Source organism: Pholcus phalangioides, unplaced genomic scaffold (assembly GCF_987345545.1).
Source record: "Pholcus phalangioides strain wild (caught in Gottingen) unplaced genomic scaffold, Ppha-v1.0 ptg000004l_1, whole genome shotgun sequence".
NCBI classification, from domain to species: domain Eukaryota; kingdom Metazoa; phylum Arthropoda; class Arachnida; order Araneae; family Pholcidae; genus Pholcus; species Pholcus phalangioides.
The window spans coordinates 23,466,477-23,491,797 of record NW_028301597.1 but is presented as its reverse complement, the minus strand read 5'-3'; the positions used below and the strand labels follow the sequence as shown (position 1 = coordinate 23,491,797).

Below are 25,321 nucleotides of genomic sequence, written 5' to 3'. Positions count from 1 at the left end.
GTCTTCTAAAACTTGCATAAAACCCAATTTTAAACTGAAATCGTCACCAGTTTTCGTTGAATAAATCTGCATTTGAAAAAATTTGATTGAAATATTAATTCTCACTTATCTCAAATGTTATACTAAAGAATATTAATTTAAGACTAATCTCGGTTTCGTCTAGCAAATCACAATAAATTATGAACTTTTGATGAAAAAATTGTAATCGAATTATAATCGGATTAATTGAATTGATTAACTCAACTAAACATTGTCAACTGCAATTAAAATTTTATCGATTAACCGGCCCGGATAATAGGACCAGCCCCAGACCTAGTGAAAATAAGACGGTCTTGCTGCCCGCGGGTCATTGCCGGCGATTGAGAAACACTAATATGAGGTGATGGATGATCACTCTTATCCCATCGAAGGGGAGGGGGGGGGAAACACTTTTCGAATGCAGATGGGGATGCTTAACAAGTGTAGATAGGAAAAATGATAGCGACCGAGTATACCGCGGTATGACTTCAGTGACCCCGCGGGCTGCGTGGAAAATTTAATTTTGCCCTCAATGTCTGAAGCATTGAAGACCCCCTGCGTCGTGGAACATCGTTTAGGGATCTTACGCGAATTGCTCGGAAAAAATTGCTAAAAATGTCGAAAATTTAATTCACATGTATTTGAATCCACGGATTAAAACCCGTAGAAAAACGCAAAAAACCGCGTTTCACCTGAAATTTTTCTCACGGTATTTTGAATCAACATGAATGTAAACTAATTACATTTCTTCACGGACAAATCCATCCTCGTAATAAAAAATATATTAGAGAAATATCTCTCTCTCACACCTCAACTATAAAGAAAAATAATAAAATAAAAGAAGAGAGATCCATCCATAGAAAAGAGAGAGCGCGCAGCCAATATCGCTTAAATACACGTTCCGGGCGGAGATGGAAACAGTTTTCGGTTCGTTCATTGCTTAAGATCATTTTTCGGTTTCTCTAAACCGCTTGATCCTCGAAAGCGATTGGTGCTAATGGGCGGAGCGAATACGAAGTGGGCGGAGCTTGCGTTACTTTCCCTCCTCCTCCTCCTCAGCATCGTGGCTACTGGAAAGTGAGGCCTCACAGTAGCAGCTGGTGTTATCTCGCTACCGGAGGTGCCGGCTGTGATCTCTCTCTCTCTTATCTCTTTTTTTTTTTATTGTAGAAGGAGATAAAAAAAAGAAGGAAAGAAAGAATTAGTTTTTTGGTCGTTTCACCTCCAAGTGAAATTGAGTGTTCACGAATTGATAATATCGTCGGAAAGTGATTTTTTCTCTTCGTTGATTTTTGGAAGACTTTTTTTTCAAAGAAGAACGATTTGGAACGAAATATACCGACATCACCATTACGGGATCACCTTTTCGTTACGGCCGCCAGGCCATGACTGTTGACCTGCCGCAGAAACCGATGCCGGCCGATCGAGATCTGAGGGTCGTCGTCGACGACGACGGGTCGGTCCGGGACGATAGTCCGCCACCTCAGTCCACGACCGCTTTCCGAGTCGCGGCGTCGCCTCCGTCGGTGGTCGCCGGCGGTGGGACGACGGCCCCGTCGTCTTTCCTCATCAGGGACATTCTCAGTGGTACCGAACAGCAGCAACAACAACAAAGACAATCTCACATCCGTGGTTCCGGGTTCAGCCCGGTCGGTTACACGGCATCGCCGTCGACGACGAATTCCAATCCCACGTCACCGCTGTCCGCCAGCGATCCCGGACACCATCATCATCATCACCCTCCTCCTCCTCCTCACCCGTTGCACATGCACCCACTCGCTCATCATCATCACGCTCTGCAACATCACCCTGCCATTTCTGGACAGTTTTTCAGTCCCCTGGACATTCGAAGGCCAAACGGTGAAGTTTCGCCTCTCAGAGACGATGAAATCGACGAGGACGGTGTCTCTTCGGACGACGATTGCTCCAGAAGTGGAAAAAACGGTGAGTAAAACATCCCTTTTTTTTGCATTGATTCATGTTCAGGTCCGTATAACTATATTCAGAGCCGTCTCAACAACATCAAAGGCCTCCCCCAGGGGTAGGTGATAGCTCCCTATCTAGCTGGAAGTACGTACCTACAATTATGCAACACTTAAGCTAAAGAAAAAATCACATTAACAAATCTCATTATCACGGGGACCCTTAGGTCCCCCCGGACCCATACCCGGGTGGGCCCATGCGTTACGACAGCTCTGCCGTCTTTCTTCCAATGGCAACAGAGTAAAAAGTTTGTTGAAAGTAGAAAAAGTTAATTTACGAACGCTTGTGCGTCCCAACCGTTTCCAGAGTGCATTTTACAATAAAAGATATGATTGCTAGTGATATATTCGCATCCAAGCTTCGTAAGTGCATTGGCCAATCAAGCCAATAGTAATCAATTTGTGGGAATATTGTCTGTGAAATACATCTAGTGTATATATAGGCCCTACCATTATAATTTATCTCAGTGCTTCTCAAAGTGTGCGTTGCAGCCTCAAGGGTCGTCGGGATGAGCTGGAGATACTGATATTTGCGCCTCACCTATTTATGCTTTGAAGTGGTTCTTTTATGAATTCGCAATATCTACTAAACTCCTTGATTCTTAGACTACGATTCATCATAACTATTTTGTTGATTTATACGCCTGTAGGCGGGCTTCTTTCTACTCTGTTATACAACTTTATATACAGTATATATGTATATATATACATGCATATACTTATTTAATAAAATTCCGGATACACCCATGTTTTTCAGGAACGCTTCGATATCTCCTTGAGATGGTAAGCGGGGTATGTGTGTGTCCAGTTCTTCTCTCTCAATGTTCAGTATCTACTAAACTATTCTGGGGAACCGCAGATGAACCATGAATAGTGTAAAGAAACAGCTGGCGACAAACGTTTAACAACTGATTTATGGGAAAATTCATATAAATCCAATTCTGTGTGGGTCACTTGGGTATTACACGTGTTATCAGTGTCCAACATGTTGGTATTTGATCAGGTTGAAATTCATTGAACTCAATTCGCGTGCCCTCAGATACAGCCTAATCTCAGAGACATTGTTTGACACGTCGAACAAGTGACATGTCAGAAACCACGTCAAAACTTATGCGTGCGCAATTGAAAAGAAAACAAAAAACATTTAGTGTCTAATATCGGACCGTACGCGATTCTCCTAGACCAGCGGTTCTCAACCTTTTTTTTTAACTCACGGAGCCCTTTTCAGTATATAATTTCTATGGCGGGGCCCTGTTTGACTCGAGGAGCCATTTTTTTTGTACATAATTTTTATGGCAGAAGCTTGTAGTCCTCTCTTATTTACTTATCTATCAAATTTACTGATTCATTTTATTTTCTGCGAGTCGCCGCGGAGCACCGGTTGAGAACCGCAGTCCTAGATTATTGGTGATGAAATTTTAAAAGTGGGTGTGTTTATTGTCATTTTTCTTCTTTCTGAGGCGTAAAATATTGCATAGAGCAGGAATTCCACTTCTTACCTCGTGGCATTCTTTGGGGATGAAATGTCCCGAGACACCTCTACGCGATTGCGAGGCACTTCGCAGGTATCTTAGCAGTGTCATGACTAGAGCGCAGATTATATGCACCAAAAATGTGGCGAAATATGCTCTAAAAATATGCAAATATGCACATAAAAATACCCGAATATGCACTTAAAAATTCAAATATACACTTAAAAATGTCAAAATATGTACCTGAAAGTACCAAAATATGTACCAAAAATGAGAAAATATGCGTTAAAGAAAAAAAATGCCATGTAAACTTTCCAGATTTAATAAGGATATAAGAATAATAAGGCTCTGCATTTGATACATTAAAAGGACCATCGTAGCGACGGATTCGGGGGACACGGATGAGCAAAAACATTTTTTTAGGCCCATGTGGCTACATATTTCGAGAAGCTAAATCCGGCATTCGAAAGGTATACGTAGTTACAGAATTTAAAGAAATGTTAAGCAATACCTTAATGAAAGAAATAATTTTGGAATTATTGAAAAAAAAATAATTTCATAATTCAAAGAAAATCTATAAGTAATTAAAAAAACAGTCACAGAACTACTGAAAGAAGTTTAGAATTGTTGAGAGTGATTTCAGAATTGTAAAGAGTGATTTCTTTCAGAATTTTTAAAAGCAATAATTCATGAAAAAATTATGAATTTTTGAAATGAATGAAAAAGTAACTCTTCAGGTGAATTTCAGATTTTAATAAAATAAATAGTCAATTAAAAAGAGTTAACGAATGAATTAATTAATCGAAAAGAATTAATGAATGAAAGGACGTTATTTAAAAGTTTTAAAAGTAAACAAAAATTCAAATTTAATGAAATAATTAAATTCAGGGTAAATAGCAGTGTCCAATGAATTTGGAGAGCCCTGTTTGATAACCGAGTATACCGCGGTATGACTTCAGTGACCCGCGGGCTGCGTGGAAAATTTAATTTGGCCCGCAATGTCTGAAGAATTGAAGGACCCCCTGCCCTAGGGTGTCGTGGAGCATCGTTTATGGATCTTAAGCGAATTTCATTTTTATTAAAAAAAATCAGCGCAATCAATTCAGTAACGTCTAGGTGTTCATTTTTTTTTCTCAACGAAGTTTTAAGAACCATTCAAAATAGTGATAATTTTCCGAACAACAAGAATTTTCTATAATAGCGTGATTTAAACGAAATTAAATTTTGAAATGAGTTGCTGAATATTAGACCTCAGTGTGTATATCTTACTAAAATTACAAAGCTGGTAGTTTTCTTGTATACGTACACGTTTCCGTATATCACTGATCGATTTTGCCGGGTGTGGCGAGCACAAACAGCTTTTCTGAAGATGAAAATACTCGTGATGTATCAATTCTTATCTAAACATGAATTTTTCTGAGAATTCTGGACTTTTTTTTTAGCATGGTTTCTCCCTTGCACTTTCTCAATCCGAATGAATGATCCAGTCATTCAAGTGCAAAGGTAAACGATTTCAATCAAAAGAACGTCTATTACAAATTAACGTGCGTGTTTAAACGTTAATTTGTAATAGACGTAATCAACGCACAACGTCCGTGTTTTCCATGTGGAATGGATTTATCCATAATGGATGGAAGTATATAATTACCCGTTCGCGTAAAAATAGACAAGGTAAGACCTTTTGGTTCTAGTCTAAAACAATTATTAGAGTTATCCAAGCATTAGACAATTCGGTTTTGTATTTAATGGGTGTTGGTGCTGAAACTTGGTTCCCATGTGCTTTCCTCCGATAAAAATTATCAATATTTAAGAAACATTTAAAAAAAAAAAACTTCATATTTAAAACTCTTTTTTTTCTTTGCATTTTGCGAGATTTTATAAATCATGTAACAGAAATTTATTCAATTTTTTAATATTCTCTTCAGTAACAAGCCTTTTTTCCTCCGAAAATCACTGAAATTTAGTCGTGTTTTATGTCATTAAATCGTTTTAATGAAACAACCCCTTTATTAAAGCATGTAATATAAAGGTATGCCAAAGGAGTCATAAAATATTCAAAGTTTCAAGATATTTGAAGTAGCAGTTTTTGAAGGAACAAAAATGGTCACTATCTGACTAAAAACAGTTTTGAGAATAACCTGTACGCGATCATCAGTGCATACAATCTATTGAAAATAGATGAAAGATTACCTCTCTCTTAAAATGCTAAAGTTTAACTGCTGTTAGATGAAGAAAATCTGAAAGTAGATGCAACAATATGTACAGTATATTTAAAAAATAAAAAGTGAAATGTATAATAGTCCATTTTTTTTGTCCATTCCCACGCACCAAACCAAGCTTAATATGATATTTTGAAATCTATGGCATAGCAATTCGTGGACAGGGCAAATAAATTCATTGGCACTGTATTAGCTTTGAACTTGGCAAACCTTGTAGTTCATTTTGAAAATCAATATAGAAAAACAAAAATGTATATTTTGTAACTCATTTGCATACAGTCATCTTCAATATCAAAAATACGCTACACATTATCAACAGCAGGCTTATTATTATTCACAGGTCAACGAAAAAATTAGAATTCCCAAAAAACAAATTAGTATAGTTACTTTGAATCTAAAAAAGAAAAACATCAATACGTACAGTATCATCCTTTTCTTAAATTGTTTCTAATGGAAATTTTGCATCGATGAATTTTTAAATCATTAAATATTAATTTTTCAATACTTTTAGAATTTTCTTGTTCTACTAATCTTCTTATACTTTCTTCTAATCTACTTTTTAAACGCGATTTCTTTTCTTCGAAATTACACACAAGAATAAACTTGTTTTTTACACGTTCTCTCATAACGAAGGTTTTATGCAAAACATTGCATAGAACACGCACATTTACAAATAATAGTAGACAGTGATAAGTACATTATTATTGTTAACATCCTTTTTTTCACACAAAATAGCTTACAGCATAATCCTTATTACGTTTTGAGATGCATCATTAATTTGAGCTAATTGATTATCATGACATGATGTCGCTTCCCACTTGTTAATGCAAGAGATATACTTATATATATTCAAAACAAGATATACATAAGTAGGGGCAGAAAGGGGCTTCTGCCCCACCGCAGCCGCCGCAGCCGCAGCCATTCCCCATTCCGCAGCCACCGCATCCTTCTATTCCGCAGCCATCCCCCACTTTTCCGCAGCCAGCACCTGAGTCATTTTCTTCTGTGATAAGAGATCTTGAGGGGTCTTTCTTAAATCAAACTTTAGTGTCTGATCACTCCCATGACGTCAAAGATTTTTCAACGCTGCCCCCATTCCGCAGCCACCGCAACCTTCTATTCCGCAGCCATACCCCACTTTTCCGCAGCCAGCACCTGAGTCATTTTGTTTAGTGTGATAAGAGAATCACTTCTTTCTTGATTCAGAGGGATCTTTCCTAAATTAAACTTTAGTGTCTGATGTCAGGGGTTGCGTTAGCAAGCTAGATATTTAAATTTCTACCAGGGATCTTTCTCAAATTATCGTTTTTTAACTTAATTTTTTTCTGTCGTTATTCTAAGAGGGCTCAATTATTTTGAAATAAAAATTTCCCAAAATTATCGTTTTTATTTTTAGCCACTGCAAGTCGTGTGGGGTCGTTCTTGAATTAAACTTTTTCATATCACCCTAAAAAGTTTTCCCCAAGTCTCAACGATGATGTCACAACACTCCGTGATAGGATTTAGAAGGATCTTTCTTAAATTAACGTTTTTTAACTAACTTTTTTTCAAAGAGGTTTGATGAGGGCTTAAATTATTTTAAAATAAAAAATTATCGGGTTTTTTTTAGCCACTACGATGCAAGTCGTTCCTAAATTAAATTTTTTATGTCACATTTTCTAAGGTTCCAAGTTGTTATTCTAAAAGGGCTCGTCATATATTAAATTATCTTTTGGAATTTCTTATTTCTATCTCAAGTGATGAGATTTTTTTTTTTTCAAAGAGGGTGCAATTCCTAAATTATCGTTTGGAATTTTTTTTTTATCCCCATGTTCAAATCTGACTTTCAACCAAATAATGCGATTTTTCACAAGAGGGGACTCGTTCATAAATCAGCTAGTAAAAATGCATGTAAAAAGACTTTAAATCTTACGCAACAAAATATTTGAATAGTAATATATATGTATATAATCACCACTTTATATTTTTGTATACGTCCTTCCAAATTAACGTTTTCACTAATACCATGATATCACAACACTCCGTGATGGGGTATTTTTCAAAGAGGGGTTGTATCGTTTGGAAATTTTTTTTTTTTTTGTGAAATTCGTCACAACTCTGACCTCACATCCGTCCCTAATGTTCTATACCTTTTTTCTTTTTTTTTTTAATTTCATGCCCATGACGTCGTCAGGTCATTATTCTGAAATATTTTTTTTTCACAGGGGTCGTTCTTGAATTATCGTTTACGCGTCGTTAAATTATCGTTTGGAAAACTTTTCATTCTGACATGTTTTTTACCATCGTGTAACTTCTCTTGAAATACGAGTTCGTTTACTTATCTGAGAAAATTTTCCGAGCTGTAAAATAAAAGAGTTACTACAAATGAATTGCAAAGTCTTTTTTACAAATCAAGTTTTCAATTATTCAATATTTTAAATAATTTTCTTCAATCATACATTTCAAATTTTCATAATTAATCAAATAATTCTCCGTGGCGTTATGATTTTCCACTAGAATTTCAGCGATGTCATGAAAGTCAAGGCATGATCGTAATATTTGTAATAATGTTAAGTTATCAAGCAACTGCGTGCCCAGCTGATAGCCCATGGCGCATCCACGACAACTAGATATTTTTTCCCCTACGAAATCATAACTTCTTTTAAACTTCCGACTATAGCAACGGTAATGTAGAACTTGTGTTCATCACTTTAGCTTGATTTTTTCTTTTACGCTAACTCTTCTACTATTTTTTCCAATGACATCCTCTCTAATGTTCTGGGTACAGTAACATAAAGTTAATTTTTGTTGGAAAAACTATAAATTGCGAAAGAAGGAGGGAAAGCTCCAATACAATTCTTCCATCTACCGAGATATCACACTTAGTACGAGAAGAGGTCAAAGAGAAATCGAACTAGCGCAAAAACACTCTTGATCGCTATAGTTCATTCTTTCTTAACAGTCAACCAACAGGTAGACACTTTTTGCTTTCATAAAAAATAATATATATTTTTCACATGCATTTGTTAATCTTGAAGAAACCCCCGCGACGTTTTAGTGATCTCACAGTCAAATAGTGTGATAAGACAAAATATTTTATCCGAATGTATATGATTTCCTGAAGCAACAAAAAAAAATTAAAGGTCATCTTTCAACGAAGAGTCAAGAATCACTTACCATGGTGGATACTCATTCATCGTTTATTGAGAGCTTGCAAAAGAGTTAGCTTACAGTGTTTAGTACTAGCTTCAATCTTTTACCTGCAAACTTACGCATTTGTCAACATCGGGAAAAAATAACAGCGAAGAAGAAGATGCTATAGAAACAATAAAATCAAAAATATAGTAATACCAAGAGGCTTTGAAATACTTTTAACATATATTTATATGTGGTGGTGGAGTGGTGGTCGAGTGGTTATAGTGCGGACTCGTGATGCGAGGATCCGGGTTCGAACCCCACAGTGGTGGTCGGCTGAAGTTGGTTTTCTGTGGTTCCCAACTTCAAGGCGCAAATGCGAGCCGATCTCCCCGTTAAAAAGTCTTGCCACAGAGAGCAACAGTCCTACAACGGTAAATCATTCAACCATAACACTTCACTCATAGTTAGAAAAACTGGGGACAGCACTACACATAACAAGCATTACACAGAAACAAAAACTGTACGTCAGGTTGCACTACACGTACACGCACATTCCCGCATGTACCGATTCGTTGGGGGTTCGTTGTGGGGTTCCGCGGGGGGGGGGGGGGTGTAGCAGTAGTAGGTAGGGCCTCCAAAAAATGGCTCGGGGATCCATGATTTTCTTAAGTCAGCCACCTCGTTGGGCAATTTGCCTGTTGTGGCGTCGTATTTGTATTTGTATTTTTATTGATTATTCTAGATAATTTCTTTGAATCGTATCATCTCCCACCCAACTCAGCATTATCATCACCGCGATTCATTACTGGATCTCCATTTGGATTTACCCACATGTTTTCTCATTCGTAAAACGTTCTGGGTGCAGCTGTGAATCTGATAATATCGGGGTGGTCGCCTTTGATGGCGAACTTGAGATGTCGATTAAAAGAAAGTCATTGGCTGATTCACGATTATTCGCCCAATCTCGAACTCGTTGTTGAGTCTAAAAATGAAACATTTGGGGGAAAAAAAAACCTTTTATTTTAAAAATAGATAAATTTAAAGAATAATTTTGCTATTTTTTGAGTTTTCCTACAAAAAAAAATTTCAATTTTAGTGATGAGGATTATATAGACAACCGAAGAAAAAACTTTTATTTTGTTTTATTTTTTTATGTCCTCCTAGTATCACAAAACAGTTTGTGAAACTATGACGTTGAAATTGGATAAATCGTGTCGATCAAAAGACGTCTCGCACTTCAATAGTATGTTTAAAATGTTGATACTAATAGGAAAACAATATTTTGTAGCATCGATTTTATTTTTCTATTGAGCATAAAAAATAGTTTAAACAAAATAATTGAAGAATTGTGTCAGGAATATTATGTTTATTACAACTGACTACATTCGAGACACTTTTAAAAATAGAGCAGTCTGTACAAAACGTATGTTTTTAACTATAATTCAGAGATATTTTTTAGCTGTTACACATTATTTCATCGAAATTAGCTTATTTTTATACTTACGCTGAACATTTTACACTGAAAAACTAATGTATATAGTCATTTTTATACACTACGGGGCTATAGCAGTTGTCAATTCAATGAATTAGAAGTTCTAAGATATGCTAAATATTTTCGGAAATATGTTAATTTTTATGAAACAATACATGAAGTTTGAAAGAAAAGAAATTCAATATTTTATATTTAAACACTTGTAAAATACAACTGAGTATATAGCCAGTTCATTGCAGTTAGTATCACCTGAAAACCACGACTAAAAAATTTCATTAAAATATCGAACATACTTTTGAGAAGATGAGTTTTGCACGCAGTGAAGTAACGAAAAACACGAATCTTCATGAACATGTTTAAAAATTAATTGAGACCTATACTCTGGTTGAATTGACTCAGCTAGAATTTTTTTCATCACTTCATATGTATAAGAATAAAATAGTTGTGTATTTCTATGAAAAAAAAAAAAAAAAGAATCGCTAATTTCCATGATATTCGTCATTTGAAGATAGTCACAACCTTAAGTTCACATCGAGAAACGTTCATAACGTTATATAGATCGTTAATAAATGAGAGATGCACATCACACACTCCTTATTTTTACCTTTAAAATCGAAAACGATGTTAACTCTGTTTGGATAATTTTAACCGCTTGATGGGCGTACATATTTAAAATGCAGGTTAAACACAACCCGATAAAACCGACACCACCGATAATTCTTTTCATACTCTTTTAAATTTTCAAGACAAGAGAGGACGGAACTTTTTATAATTAAAGACTAATACAATGTTGTTAGAAAGAAAGTCAAAATTAACAGGAGAACCATATAAAACAATTGTTTTATTTCACAGTAAGAATCGATAAAACGGAATAAATTGAAAACTATATCAATTTTCCTTTTTTTTCTTCGTTAATGAATTTCCCTCCTCAGGAGACCTTTTCATAGATGACTGGGCATTCCCTTCCAAGGTATCACATATCTCATGTTATGCTCTCATTCTATGCTCATTTCAAACTGAGCGAAGTCATTAAGTAAATCACACTCATGCTGCATATTGTAGAAAAGCCTAGAAAAATTCAGCTGAAATGTGAAGAAGAAAATCGCTGTCAAATTGAGGTGAGTATCCCGACACGCTCTCGCTGTTTAAACTCCCAATGACAAGTAACGCGGATAAAAAATGAATACGTACGGAAAATCGTGACGTGGAATACAACAATTTCAATTAGAGTGAAATTGATTCGAAGTATATTTTTGATAACAAAGTTGCTGTCTTTTGAAAATGTCACTATCTTCATAAATCCGTAATTGTAATAGTTCAACCTCTCATAAGAAAGTCGCAAGCAGACGTGAAAAAAATTCTTCACCTCCATTCTTCAATTGGCATATATGAAGTAGTTGCATATCACACGACACCTGCGAGAACACTATGTATCGATCACATATTCAGAGACCCTCGCGAAGAATGGTAATGAAAATTTTTACAACGTTGAACCTCAGCGTGAAGAAAATTCCTCTTCCGTGCGTCATTCAGATCACTGTATAGACTTTTTTCCCCTTCACATCTCTGCTTCTACACTCCACAAACCAATATAGCACACATTTTCTTAAATTATTTTTTTTTTTCTGTTTAAAACATTTTTGTTTTTTCAATTTTTTAATATTTTAAACTCTTCCCCAGATCTAGTTCTTACATTTTAACCACTCCCGGAACGCTAAAACTTTAGCTAAAGCACAATGGCCCTGCTGCTTTGGGTGATATGAACATGAAACCAGACTTTTCGAAACATTCATCGGGGAATCCAATAGTATATAGGATGGAAGACCGAATTGTCGCTGCAAAATTTTCGCTTTTTCTTCGAATTTCACGAAAATCGTATGATAATTTTCATTTATTCGGACCAAGTCTGCTACAACCATCTCGTACGGGTTAAAACCCAAGTACCACCCAAGTTTGCGTATGTTTCCATACACCCATGAAACCTGGGAGAATTCTCCATCACTTAAATCGTGAACACTAAATGATGCCTTATAAATGTTATGATATGTCTCATCTGTTTCCAAGTTAGAAAAACTTTATTCCTTAACAATAAATTCTCGCGATCTTAACCTATAACACTCAACATCTGACACGCATGCCACAGCAAACAGGAAGAAATTTACTTACTCATAGAGTGTAGAAACAGAGATGGAAAATCTAAATACACTAGCTGGAATCGAACGAAAGAAACAAGGTGATTACAGTTTATTAGACACTCGATCAAATATACTTAGATTAGGCCAAGCTGACGAGTTCCGCTTGTATAGAATTATGCTAAAATATCAAACTTCAACTAATTTGGGGGGGGGGTGTTATGCCGCCATTGTAGCCGTAGTTAACATTTCAACCCTAAGTGGCTAAGAATAGAGGCATTAGTTAGTCAGTCACACGAGTGTTTGTCCATCCTTACGTCTCTTTTTTGATTCATATACCAATGTGTGTGATAATCAAGTGAAACCAACAGATCCGTAATATGCAACCCCTGATACGAGTTCATGAAGTGAGGGGTGCTAAACTGAGATAGTTGTAAATAGTCAAAAAAGTGGGTGATAAGAGGATCGAATGATAAGAGTGAGTTGTTATCTCGAACGTACTCATGCAAACTCATGCAACCTTCTCCTCAGATTCCATCACACATGATGTGTAGTATGTGTAGAGACAGATACATAAGCTCACTGCGAACAACCGAGAGTGCGTGATGAATTAAGTTACAAGTGTTTTTACAGAGGGGAAGGCTGGTGCGTCAATACCAAATCATTACCCCATGATAATGATAATCAGAAGAAAAAAAAAATAGTAAGAATTGTAATCGAAATCACATCAGACACTAATCAACAGTGGACACTTTTAATCGCAATATGATAGAGCACAACTTTTTTTTATTGCAATAAAAAAAGTTAAGTAAATGAAACCAAGGAAGCAAAAAAATAAATAAATAAATCTCTCTTCACACCAATTCCTTATACACTGTATTGCCTTCGCCTCATATACACGCAAGCTAGCAAAAAAAAAAAAAAAGGGAATTCATTAAAATTCATACAATGCATTACGTCTCCATCAATCAATCAAATGATTGATCTACGTACACCTTTCAACGTTGTTTCACACAAAGAAAAGTAAAAAAAAAATCAGTTTCCTACGAACAAACTCTAGCTGTGGGGGAAAAAAAAGAATCAGCATGCATCCCTCTCTCAATTTTACTCTGCTGAATTTTGCTGAAATCACCGTTCTTTCAAAAACTTACAAATTTTACGCTAAATTCCCGAATTTTACGTAGCAGTATTTTCAAATTTTTGTTAAATGTTTTGTTTGTCAAATTTTTGTTCAGCGATGTTGTACCATTAGTGCTTCTCAACGCGGAAGCCAATGGCGGGGGGGGGGGGGGGGGGGGCGACACCAACTAACAATCAAAGAACGGTTCTTTGATTGTTAGTTGGTGTCGCCCCCCCCCCCCCCCCCCCCGCCATTGGCTTCCGCGTTGAGAAGCACTAATGGTACAACATCGCTGAACAAAAATTTGACAAACAAAACATTTAACAAAAATTTGAAAATACTGCTACGTAAAATTCGGGAATTTAGCGTAAAATTTGTAAGTTTTTGAAAGAACGGTGATTTCAGCAAAATTCAGCAGAGTAAAATTGAGAGAGGGATGCATGCTGATTCTTTTTTTTCCCCCACAGCTAGAGTTTGTTCGTAGGAAACTGATTTTTTTTTTACTTTTCTTTGTGTGAAACAACGTTGAAAGGTGTACGTAGATCAATCATTTGATTGATTGATGGAGACGTAATGCATTGTATGAATTTTAATGAATTCCTTTTTTTTTTTTTTTGCTAGCTTGCGTGTATATGAGGCGAAGGCAATACAGTGTATAAGGAATTGGTGTGAAGAGAGATTTATTTATTTATTTTTTTGCTTCCTTGGTTTCATTTACTTAACTTTTTTTATTGCAATAAAAAAAAGTTGTGCTCTATCATATTGCGATTAAAAGTGTCCACTGTTGATTAGTGTCTGATGTGATTTCGATTACAATTCTTACTATTTTTTTTTTCTTCTGATTATCATTATCATGGGGTAATGATTTGGTATTGACGCACCAGCCTTCCCCTCTGTAAAAACACTTGTAACTTAATTCATCACGCACTCTCGGTTGTTCGCAGTGAGCTTATGTATCTGTCTCTACACATACTACACATCATGTGTGATGGAATCTGAGGAGAAGGTTGCATGAGTTTGCATGAGTACGTTCGAGATAACAACTCACTCTTATCATTCGATCCTCTTATCACCCACTTTTTTGACTATTTACAACTATCTCAGTTTAGCACCCCTCACTTCATGAACTCGTATCAGGGGTTGCATATTACGGATCTGTTGGTTTCACTTGATTATCACACACATTGGTATATGAATCAAAAAAGAGACGTAAGGATGGACAAACACTCGTGTGACTGACTAACTAATGCCTCTATTCTTAGCCACTTAGGGTTGAAATGTTAACTACGGCTACAATGGCGGCATAACACCCCCCCCCCCCAAATTAGTTGAAGTTTGATATTTTAGCATAATTCTATACAAGCGGAACTCGTCAGCTTGGCCTAATCTAAGTATATTTGATCGAGTGTCTAATAAACTGTAATCACCTTGTTTCTTTCGTTCGATTCCAGCTAGTGTATTTAGATTTTCCATCTCTGTTTCTACACTCTATGAGTAAGTAAATTTCTTCCTGTTTGCTGTGGCATGCGTGTCAGATGTTGAGTGTTATAGGTTAAGATCGCGAGAATTTATTGTTAAGGAATAAAGTTTTTCTAACTTGGAAACAGATGAGACATATCATAACATTTATAAGGCATCATTTAGTGTTCACGATTTAAGTGATGGAGAATTCTCCCAGGTTTCATGGGTGTATGGAAACATACGCAAACTTGGGTGGTACTTGGGTTTTAACCCGTACGAGATGGTTGTAGCAGACTTGGTCCGAATAAATGAAAATTATCATACGATTTTCGTGAAATTCGAAGAAAAAGCGAAAATTTTGCAGCGACAATTCGGTCTTCCATCCTATATACTATTGGATTCCCCGATGAATGTTTCGAAAAGTCTGGTTTCATGTTCATATCACCCAAAGCAGCAGGGCCATTGTGCTTTAGCTAAAGTTTTAGCGTTCCGGGAGTGGTTAAAATGTAAGAACTAGATCTGGGGAAGAGTTTAAAATATTAAAAAATTGAAAAAACAAAAATGTTTTAAACAGAAAAAAAAAAATAATTTAAGAAAATGTGTGCTATATTGGTTTGTGGAGTGTAGAAGCAGAGATGTGAAGGGGAAAAAAGTCTATACAGTGATCTGAATGACGCACGGAAGAGGAATTTTCTTCACGCTGAGGTTCAACGTTGTAAAAATTTTCATTACCATTCTTCGCGAGGGTCTCTGAATATGTGATCGATACATAGTGTTCTCGCAGGTGTCGTGTGATATGCAACTACTTCATATATGCCAATTGAAGAATGGAGGTGAAGAATTTTTTTCACGTCTGCTTGCGACTTTCTTATGAGAGGTTGAACTATTACAATTACGGATTTATGAAGATAGTGACATTTTCAAAAGACAGCAACTTTGTTATCAAAAATATACTTCGAATCAATTTCACTCTAATTGAAATTGTTGTATTCCACGTCACGATTTTCCGTACGTATTCATTTTTTATCCGCGTTACTTGTCATTGGGAGTTTAAACAGCGAGAGCGTGTCGGGATACTCACCTCAATTTGACAGCGATTTTCTTCTTCACATTTCAGCTGAATTTTTCTAGGCTTTTCTACAATATGCAGCATGAGTGTGATTTACTTAATGACTTCGCTCAGTTTGAAATGAGCATAGAATGAGAGCATAACATGAGATATGTGATACCTTGGAAGGGAATGCCCAGTCATCTATGAAAAGGTCTCCTGAGGAGGGAAATTCATTAACGAAGAAAAAAAAGGAAAATTGATATAGTTTTCAATTTATTCCGTTTTATCGATTCTTACTGTGAAATAAAACAATTGTTTTATATGGTTCTCCTGTTAATTTTGACTTTCTTTCTAACAACATTGTATTAGTCTTTAATTATAAAAAGTTCCGTCCTCTCTTGTCTTGAAAATTTAAAAGAGTATGAAAAGAATTATCGGTGGTGTCGGTTTTATCGGGTTGTGTTTAACCTGCATTTTAAATATGTACGCCCATCAAGCGGTTAAAATTATCCAAACAGAGTTAACATCGTTTTCGATTTTAAAGGTAAAAATAAGGAGTGTGTGATGTGCATCTCTCATTTATTAACGATCTATATAACGTTATGAACGTTTCTCGATGTGAACTTAAGGTTGTGACTATCTTCAAATGACGAATATCATGGAAATTAGCGATTCTTTTTTTTTTTTTTTTCATAGAAATACACAACTATTTTATTCTTATACATATGAAGTGATGAAAAAAATTCTAGCTGAGTCAATTCAACCAGAGTATAGGTCTCAATTAATTTTTAAACATGTTCATGAAGATTCGTGTTTTTCGTTACTTCACTGCGTGCAAAACTCATCTTCTCAAAAGTATGTTCGATATTTTAATGAAATTTTTTAGTCGTGGTTTTCAGGTGATACTAACTGCAATGAACTGGCTATATACTCAGTTGTATTTTACAAGTGTTTAAATATAAAATATTGAATTTCTTTTCTTTCAAACTTCATGTATTGTTTCATAAAAATTAACATATTTCCGAAAATATTTAGCATATCTTAGAACTTCTAATTCATTGAATTGACAACTGCTATAGCCCCGTAGTGTATAAAAATGACTATATACATTAGTTTTTCAGTGTAAAATGTTCAGCGTAAGTATAAAAATAAGCTAATTTCGATGAAATAATGTGTAACAGCTAAAAAATATCTCTGAATTATAGTTAAAAACATACGTTTTGTACAGACTGCTCTATTTTTAAAAGTGTCTCGAATGTAGTCAGTTGTAATAAACATAATATTCCTGACACAATTCTTCAATTATTTTGTTTAAACTATTTTTTATGCTCAATAGAAAAATAAAATCGATGCTACAAAATATTGTTTTCCTATTAGTATCAACATTTTAAACATACTATTGAAGTGCGAGACGTCTTTTGATCGACACGATTTATCCAATTTCAACGTCATAGTTTCACAAACTGTTTTGTGATACTAGGAGGACATAAAAAAATAAAACAAAATAAAAGTTTTTTCTTCGGTTGTCTATATAATCCTCATCACTAAAATTGAAATTTTTTTTTGTAGGAAAACTCAAAAAATAGCAAAATTATTCTTTAAATTTATCTATTTTTAAAATAAAAGGTTTTTTTTTCCCCCAAATGTTTCATTTTTAGACTCAACAACGAGTTCGAGATTGGGCGAATAATCGTGAATCAGCCAATGACTTTCTTTTAATCGACATCTCAAGTTCGCCATCAAAGGCGACCACCCCGATATTATCAGATTCACAGCTGCACCCAGAACGTTTTACGAATGAGAAAACATGTGGGTAAATCCAAATGGAGATCCAGTAATGAATCGCGGTGATGATAATGCTGAGTTGGGTGGGAGATGATACGATTCAAAGAAATTATCTAGAATAATCAATAAAAATACAAATACAAATACGACGCCACAACAGGCAAATTGCCCAACGAGGTGGCTGACTTAAGAAAATCATGGATCCCCGAGCCATTTTTTGGAGGCCCTACCTACTACTGCTACACCCCCCCCCCCCCGCGGAACCCCACAACGAACCCCCAACGAATCGGTACATGCGGGAATGTGCGTGTACGTGTAGTGCAACCTGACGTACAGTTTTTGTTTCTGTGTAATGCTTGTTATGTGTAGTGCTGTCCCCAGTTTTTCTAACTATGAGTGAAGTGTTATGGTTGAATGATTTACCGTTGTAGGACTGTTGCTCTCTGTGGCAAGACTTTTTAACGGGGAGATCGGCTCGCATTTGCGCCTTGAAGTTGGGAACCACAGAAAACCAACTTCAGCCGACCACCACTGTGGGGTTCGAACCCGGATCCTCGCATCACGAGTCCGCACTATAACCACTCGACCACCACTCCACCACCACATATAAATATATGTTAAAAGTATTTCAAAGCCTCTTGGTATTACTATATTTTTGATTTTATTGTTTCTATAGCATCTTCTTCTTCGCTGTTATTTTTTCCCGATGTTGACAAATGCGTAAGTTTGCAGGTAAAAGATTGAAGCTAGTACTAAACACTGTAAGCTAACTCTTTTGCAAGCTCTCAATAAACGATGAATGAGTATCCACCATGGTAAGTGATTCTTGACTCTTCGTTGAAAGATGACCTTTAATTTTTTTTTGTTGCTTCAGGAAATCATATACATTCGGATAAAATATTTTGTCTTATCACACTATTTGACTGTGAGATCACTAAAACGTCGCGGGGGTTTCTTCAAGATTAACAAATGCATGTGAAAAATATATATTATTTTTTATGAAAGCAAAAAGTGTCTACCTGTTGGTTGACTGTTAAGAAAGAATGAACTATAGCGATCAAGAGTGTTTTTGCGCTAGTTCGATTTCTCTTTGACCTCTTCTCGTACTAAGTGTGATATCTCGGTAGATGGAAGAATTGTATTGGAGCTTTCCCTCCTTCTTTCGCAATTTATAGTTTTTCCAACAAAAATTAACTTTATGTTACTGTACCCAGAACATTAGAGAGGATGTCATTGGAAAAAATAGTAGAAGAGTTAGCGTAAAAGAAAAAATCAAGCTAAAGTGATGAACACAAGTTCTACATTACCGTTGCTATAGTCGGAAGTTTAAAAGAAGTTATGATTTCGTAGGGGAAAAAATATCTAGTTGTCGTGGATGCGCCATGGGCTATCAGCTGGGCACGCAGTTGCTTGATAACTTAACATTATTACAAATATTACGATCATGCCTTGACTTTCATGACATCGCTGAAATTCTAGTGGAAAATCATAACGCCACGGAGAATTATTTGATTAATTATGAAAATTTGAAATGTATGATTGAAGAAAATTATTTAAAATATTGAATAATTGAAAACTTGATTTGTAAAAAAGACTTTGCAATTCATTTGTAGTAACTCTTTTATTTTACAGCTCGGAAAATTTTCTCAGATAAGTAAACGAACTCGTATTTCAAGAGAAGTTACACGATGGTAAAAAACATGTCAGAATGAAAAGTTTTCCAAACGATAATTTAACGACGCGTAAACGATAATTCAAGAACGACCCCTGTGAAAAAAAAATATTTCAGAATAATGACCTGACGACGTCATGGGCATGAAATTAAAAAAAAAAAGAAAAAAGGTATAGAACATTAGGGACGGATGTGAGGTCAGAGTTGTGACGAATTTCACAAAAAAAAAAAAAATTTCCAAACGATACAACCCCTCTTTGAAAAATACCCCATCACGGAGTGTTGTGATATCATGGTATTAGTGAAAACGTTAATTTGGAAGGACGTATACAAAAATATAAAGTGGTGATTATATACATATATATTACTATTCAAATATTTTGTTGCGTAAGATTTAAAGTCTTTTTACATGCATTTTTACTAGCTGATTTATGAACGAGTCCCCTCTTGTGAAAAATCGCATTATTTGGTTGAAAGTCAGATTTGAACATGGGGATAAAAAAAAAATTCCAAACGATAATTTAGGAATTGCACCCTCTTTGAAAAAAAAAAAATCTCATCACTTGAGATAGAAATAAGAAATTCCAAAAGATAATTTAATATATGACGAGCCCTTTTAGAATAACAACTTGGAACCTTAGAAAATGTGACATAAAAAATTTAATTTAGGAACGACTTGCATCGTAGTGGCTAAAAAAAACCCGATAATTTTTTATTTTAAAATAATTTAAGCCCTCATCAAACCTCTTTGAAAAAAAGTTAGTTAAAAAACGTTAATTTAAGAAAGATCCTTCTAAATCCTATCACGGAGTGTTGTGACATCATCGTTGAGACTTGGGGAAAACTTTTTAGGGTGATATGAAAAAGTTTAATTCAAGAACGACCCCACACGACTTGCAGTGGCTAAAAATAAAAACGATAATTTTGGGAAATTTTTATTTCAAAATAATTGAGCCCTCTTAGAATAACGACAGAAAAAAATTAAGTTAAAAAACGATAATTTGAGAAAGATCCCTGGTAGAAATTTAAATATCTAGCTTGCTAACGCAACCCCTGACATCAGACACTAAAGTTTAATTTAGGAAAGATCCCTCTGAATCAAGAAAGAAGTGATTCTCTTATCACACTAAACAAAATGACTCAGGTGCTGGCTGCGGAAAAGTGGGGTATGGCTGCGGAATAGAAGGTTGCGGTGGCTGCGGAATGGGGGCAGCGTTGAAAAATCTTTGACGTCATGGGAGTGATCAGACACTAAAGTTTGATTTAAGAAAGACCCCTCAAGATCTCTTATCACAGAAGAAAATGACTCAGGTGCTGGCTGCGGAAAAGTGGGGGATGGCTGCGGAATAGAAGGATGCGGTGGCTGCGGAATGGGGAATGGCTGCGGCTGCGGCGGCTGCGGTGGGGCAGAAGCCCCTTTCTGCCCCTACTTACATATATTCGCAACATCCAGCTTATTTATATCTTGCATAATTTATTATTGTTTTCTTCGTATGTTTGTGGCCTAATGGATAAGACGATGGACCGGAGAGATAATTATCAGCCAACTCGTTGGGCATTTTGTGGCCTTGTATCAGTATAAAGTTGTGCCTCCCCACCCCACCATTTTGTATTCGATGCCACCAAAGGAATATAAGAAACAAAAATTTCTAGAAAATAAGTGAAATGAAAACATTTTCTACATACTACTCCGAATCGCCATTGGGAGCAAATAGAATTTTCCATTCGGAAAATTTTTCACTTGTAAAATGTCGGAATTTAGGGACATACAAATTACATAAATCGTTATTTGGAGGTGGCAATCAATATAAGTCAATGTTTCTCAAAGTGTGCATCGTGGCTCTTAGGGACGTCGCGACGAGCTGGAGATATCGATTTGTGTGCCTATTTATGTTTTGAAGTGTGCGTGTGCGGAAAATATCTACGAAACTCTTCTCAGGAGCCGCAGATAAACCATGCATTGGGTAAGGGAGCGGAGGGTGACAAAAGTCTGAGAACCATCTTGTTAAAGTCAATAAACATTAAAAATGAGAGAAAATTATTTTTTTTTAAAAATGAGGGATAAAAAAATACAAATTTTTTAGGTGCCACCGGCGGCTGTTGCAATATAAACATAACGACTTGAATGCTTTAGAAAAATCACCTGGAAAATTTACCATTTATAGAGCCATTTCCAATACACAAGTCATTTTCAGGAAAAAAAAGTGACTTACACTGATTGACTTCTGAATCCTTCTCATTGATCGTAAATCATTCCTATTAACTAATTGCCTCGATAAAATTGTCACCGATTTCCACACTTTTCAGACTTTTCTGTGGTAAAATCTCTTATTAAGCGCAAATTTGCAAATCTTCGGGCTTTTACAGCAACAAATAGGCCCATATTACGTGATTGCACGTTCGATATAAAAATAATGGATGAACGACATAATGTTTTACCCTGTTTTACCATAATTTCATACCCTGTATGAAATCACACTATTTTATTCAGTAAAGATAATTTTTCCTTTTTTTTTTTTTTTAAATGACCATAAATCGCAGCCGTTTTCTCACTGCTAAGCTCTAATCTTCGGACCATCATCACCACCATCTCTCTCAGAATTCTTATATTCATTCTCAAAGCATCATAATAATAATAATAATGATAACTATGTGGAAATATGAACCGAAAAGGGGGGAAAAAAACCTATTACGAACAATTCGAACATAAATTCGTAAGTCAGAAAAAAAAAATCGCATTCATGTTACAAACGCTTGTAAAGTTCACATGATCGTCGTACATCGAGTACGTGAACTACATAAGTTAGCAGTAAAAATACACATTTTTCTATATATACACACACACACACGTATAAATGTACTGATGGTGGGGATAGAAAAATATCTATAATAAACCGAACTTCTCGACCATGCAGAGCAAAAAAAAAAAATCAAGATATTCTTAAGATATCCTCCCAAGCATGCACTTGTCGGAAGATGTTGTAGGAAGTTTGGGAATTCCGTAGCTCTTACATATATAATATCGGTGTGTGTTTATCTCTCCTCCTCCCTTTGATTTCATTTGATTATTCCGGTGATTTTCCACAGCAAGAGAGAGAGAGAGAGAGGCAACCATTCCTTTACCCATAAAAACCATTAGAGAGATATCTGAATAAGTTTAAGTAAAAGCATTGATTTTCTTTTCTCTTATCTGATACTATTTTCCATAAAGTTGGGCGGTGGAGGAGTAAGCAAGGGATTAAGGTACACCCTCTCTCTCTCTCTGTCGCTCCTTTGCATAGTCACTCACGGACACACATAAGCACCAACCTTGAGACGATACTTTTTCTGTTTTTTTTTTTCTTGTGTGGACTCGCATCTCTCTTTTCCGCTCTTCGCGTGCAGATAATCGGAAGCGAACCCATCATCTTTTGCCTCCCTCACCACATCCCAGTACACTCCTACGTGAGTCCTATAAAGCAATAGGTCCTTTTTTTCCTTTTCCCTTCTGTGTTTCATTTTATTTTTTAGTGAATGTATATGGCTATGCATCGGCGATGGTGCATAACTCTTCAGTCGCTCCACTGAGCTTTCCTTGTTAAATTATGACCACAGTACTCTCTCTCTCTCTCTCTCTCTCTCTCTGTCTGTCTGTCGGACGAGACTCGGTCTGTACCTTTCTCTCTTTTTTAGTTTCTATCTTCATTCTAAAATTTTACAAAAAAAAAAAAAGTATATAAAGGGTGATTATAAAGAATTCCCCCTTGCCACAGTTTGCTGGCGAACAGTCGATACTTTGGGGCCCGATTCGGCTCGGGGCCGTGGGGAAGTGCCGCGCGGTTGCCCCAGCCTAGTTACTGCCCTGATACAGGTTGCGTAGATAACAGAAAGTATGGCATTTTACCGGCGAGCTGTTGATCCTGAAGGCGTATTTCCTATATCCAAATAGCGTGTAGAACTCAGATACGTTATTTATGTTGCTAAAGGGGTTGCGTAGTTATTGAAATATAGAAATTTACTACTTATACGGACACCCTGTCCTCAAAAAATCTAATTAGAAAGTTTTTTTTCCCTGTCTCTTCAGAGAAAACAAAAAAAATCGACGTTTTTAAGTGCACTATTAGATGAGATATTTGAATTCAAAAATTGGAGAGAGAAAAAGTAAGAAAAACAGCAAAAAAACTAACGGACAACGCTTCTTTCCCTCGTTTATGCTGTTCTTGTGCCAACTTTTCTCCTGTAGTTGAATTGAAATCATCATCAACAACAACCATTTTGAATCCACTGCTGGGGTTGAAGGTCTCCTCTAAATTTTTCATCTGCGGATGGGCTTCCTCCAACTTTCACTGACCAGCGCGTGGAGGAGGAGGATTACGGCCAAAAACTCTCTAAAAAGAACTTTGAATTAAAATAGCTCACAGTTATATTGAGATTCATATAATGCACTTGGAAACGTGGAATTTTTTTTGTTGGCTTTAGGAATGGTAGGGCAACACATGGCCCCCACAAGAGGTGGGCTGGTAAGGTTCTAGCCCTGGGGCCCGGGATGATTTTCATTATTTTTTTTGTTTTTCACGCTATAAATCCACCAAAAGACCACAGCCTAGGGCCCTACTCCAGGATGTGGGGGCCATGGGGCAACAACTTCTTATCCAAGGATGATGTCAGTCTCCGCTATCCATATGAAGGTTTTCAACAGCTGGCTGACGCGAAGATGAATTCAGGAAAGAAAGAAAACTAAAACAGCCCATGCGGGGAATCGAACCCAGGTTCTCTCACTTGCCGGGTGAGCGCCCTAGATCTCACTAGACTAAAAATCTCAATCTTTCCATGGAGCTCGTGTGCGCTGAACGGCTTATCCCTCATTCTTGGATAAGTCGCTATCTGGTGGCAGTGTCAGCAACTGTGAGATTTGGCCTGAATTAGGCCCCCGACGTCCATGTACGGTCCCGTTCAGCGCATACGAGCTCTAAGGGAAGATTGAGGTTCGTTGTCTTTGTGGTCTAGGGCGTTCACCTGGCATGTGAGAGGAGGTGTGTTCGATTCCCCACAAGAGGGAGGTTGAATTTTCTTTCTTTCCTGAATTCATCTTCGCATCAGCCGGCTGTTGAAAACCTTCGTAAAAACTTTCTGATTAGGTGTTTGAGGAAAGGGGGTCCGTATAAAAATCTATTTCTCTATTATTTTAATAACTACACAACCCCCCTTACAACATGAATGACGTACCTAAAGTCTACACCAGAGGTCACCTTTTTCTAGTCGCGAGCACTACCAGTATCCATCATCAAAAGAAGAGCACCTTCACGGCAAGTTGGACATACGTATGCTTGAAATCAATGTGATTTCAATCTTTTAATGCAATTCGTACAAAGGTATTTAATTGAGACGTTGATCAAGTGCTCGCGAGCACGAAATCGAGCACGACCATTGAGTACTCTGGGTGCTTTAAAGAGCACTATGGTGCTCGCGAGCAACGGATTGAAGATGTCTGGTCTACACGCGTTAGTAGTAAGATAGTTTTTTTCTAACTGGAAGTATATCTCTAGGATCGATGGTTCGCCAGTGAAATGCGGCCAAGAGGAATTATGAAATCACTCTGTGCATACATACAGTCAGCCGCGCTTAAACTGATATCAACGGTTATTGCGCATAATATCCGACTAAGTGGGGTATTCATTTATGCGGGGACATTTGCGTACGCAAAATGAGGGGGACGGGGACGGTTAGGATTAAAACCGAAATAAAATAATTAAATGTATTGAAGACAGCTTAGACAGTCCCAGCCTCCAGCTCTTGGTTTCTTATGAGTCTTAAACTGGCA

The 25,321-nt window shown here is 36.5% G+C and overlaps 1 protein-coding gene across 1 annotated transcript in view; it reads left to right on the top strand.

The window, feature by feature from the left end:
* Positions 1-1,105: 1,105 nt before the first annotated feature.
* LOC149086779 (uncharacterized) overlaps positions 1,106-25,321 on the top strand; it is a 66,659-nt gene continuing 42,443 nt past the window's right edge. The window contains exon 1 of the mRNA XM_089231827.1: positions 1,106-1,962. Within this exon, the coding sequence (XP_089087953.1) occupies positions 1,404-1,962 (559 nt within the window). The 5' untranslated portion in view covers positions 1,106-1,403. The remainder of the gene's footprint in view (positions 1,963-25,321) is intronic.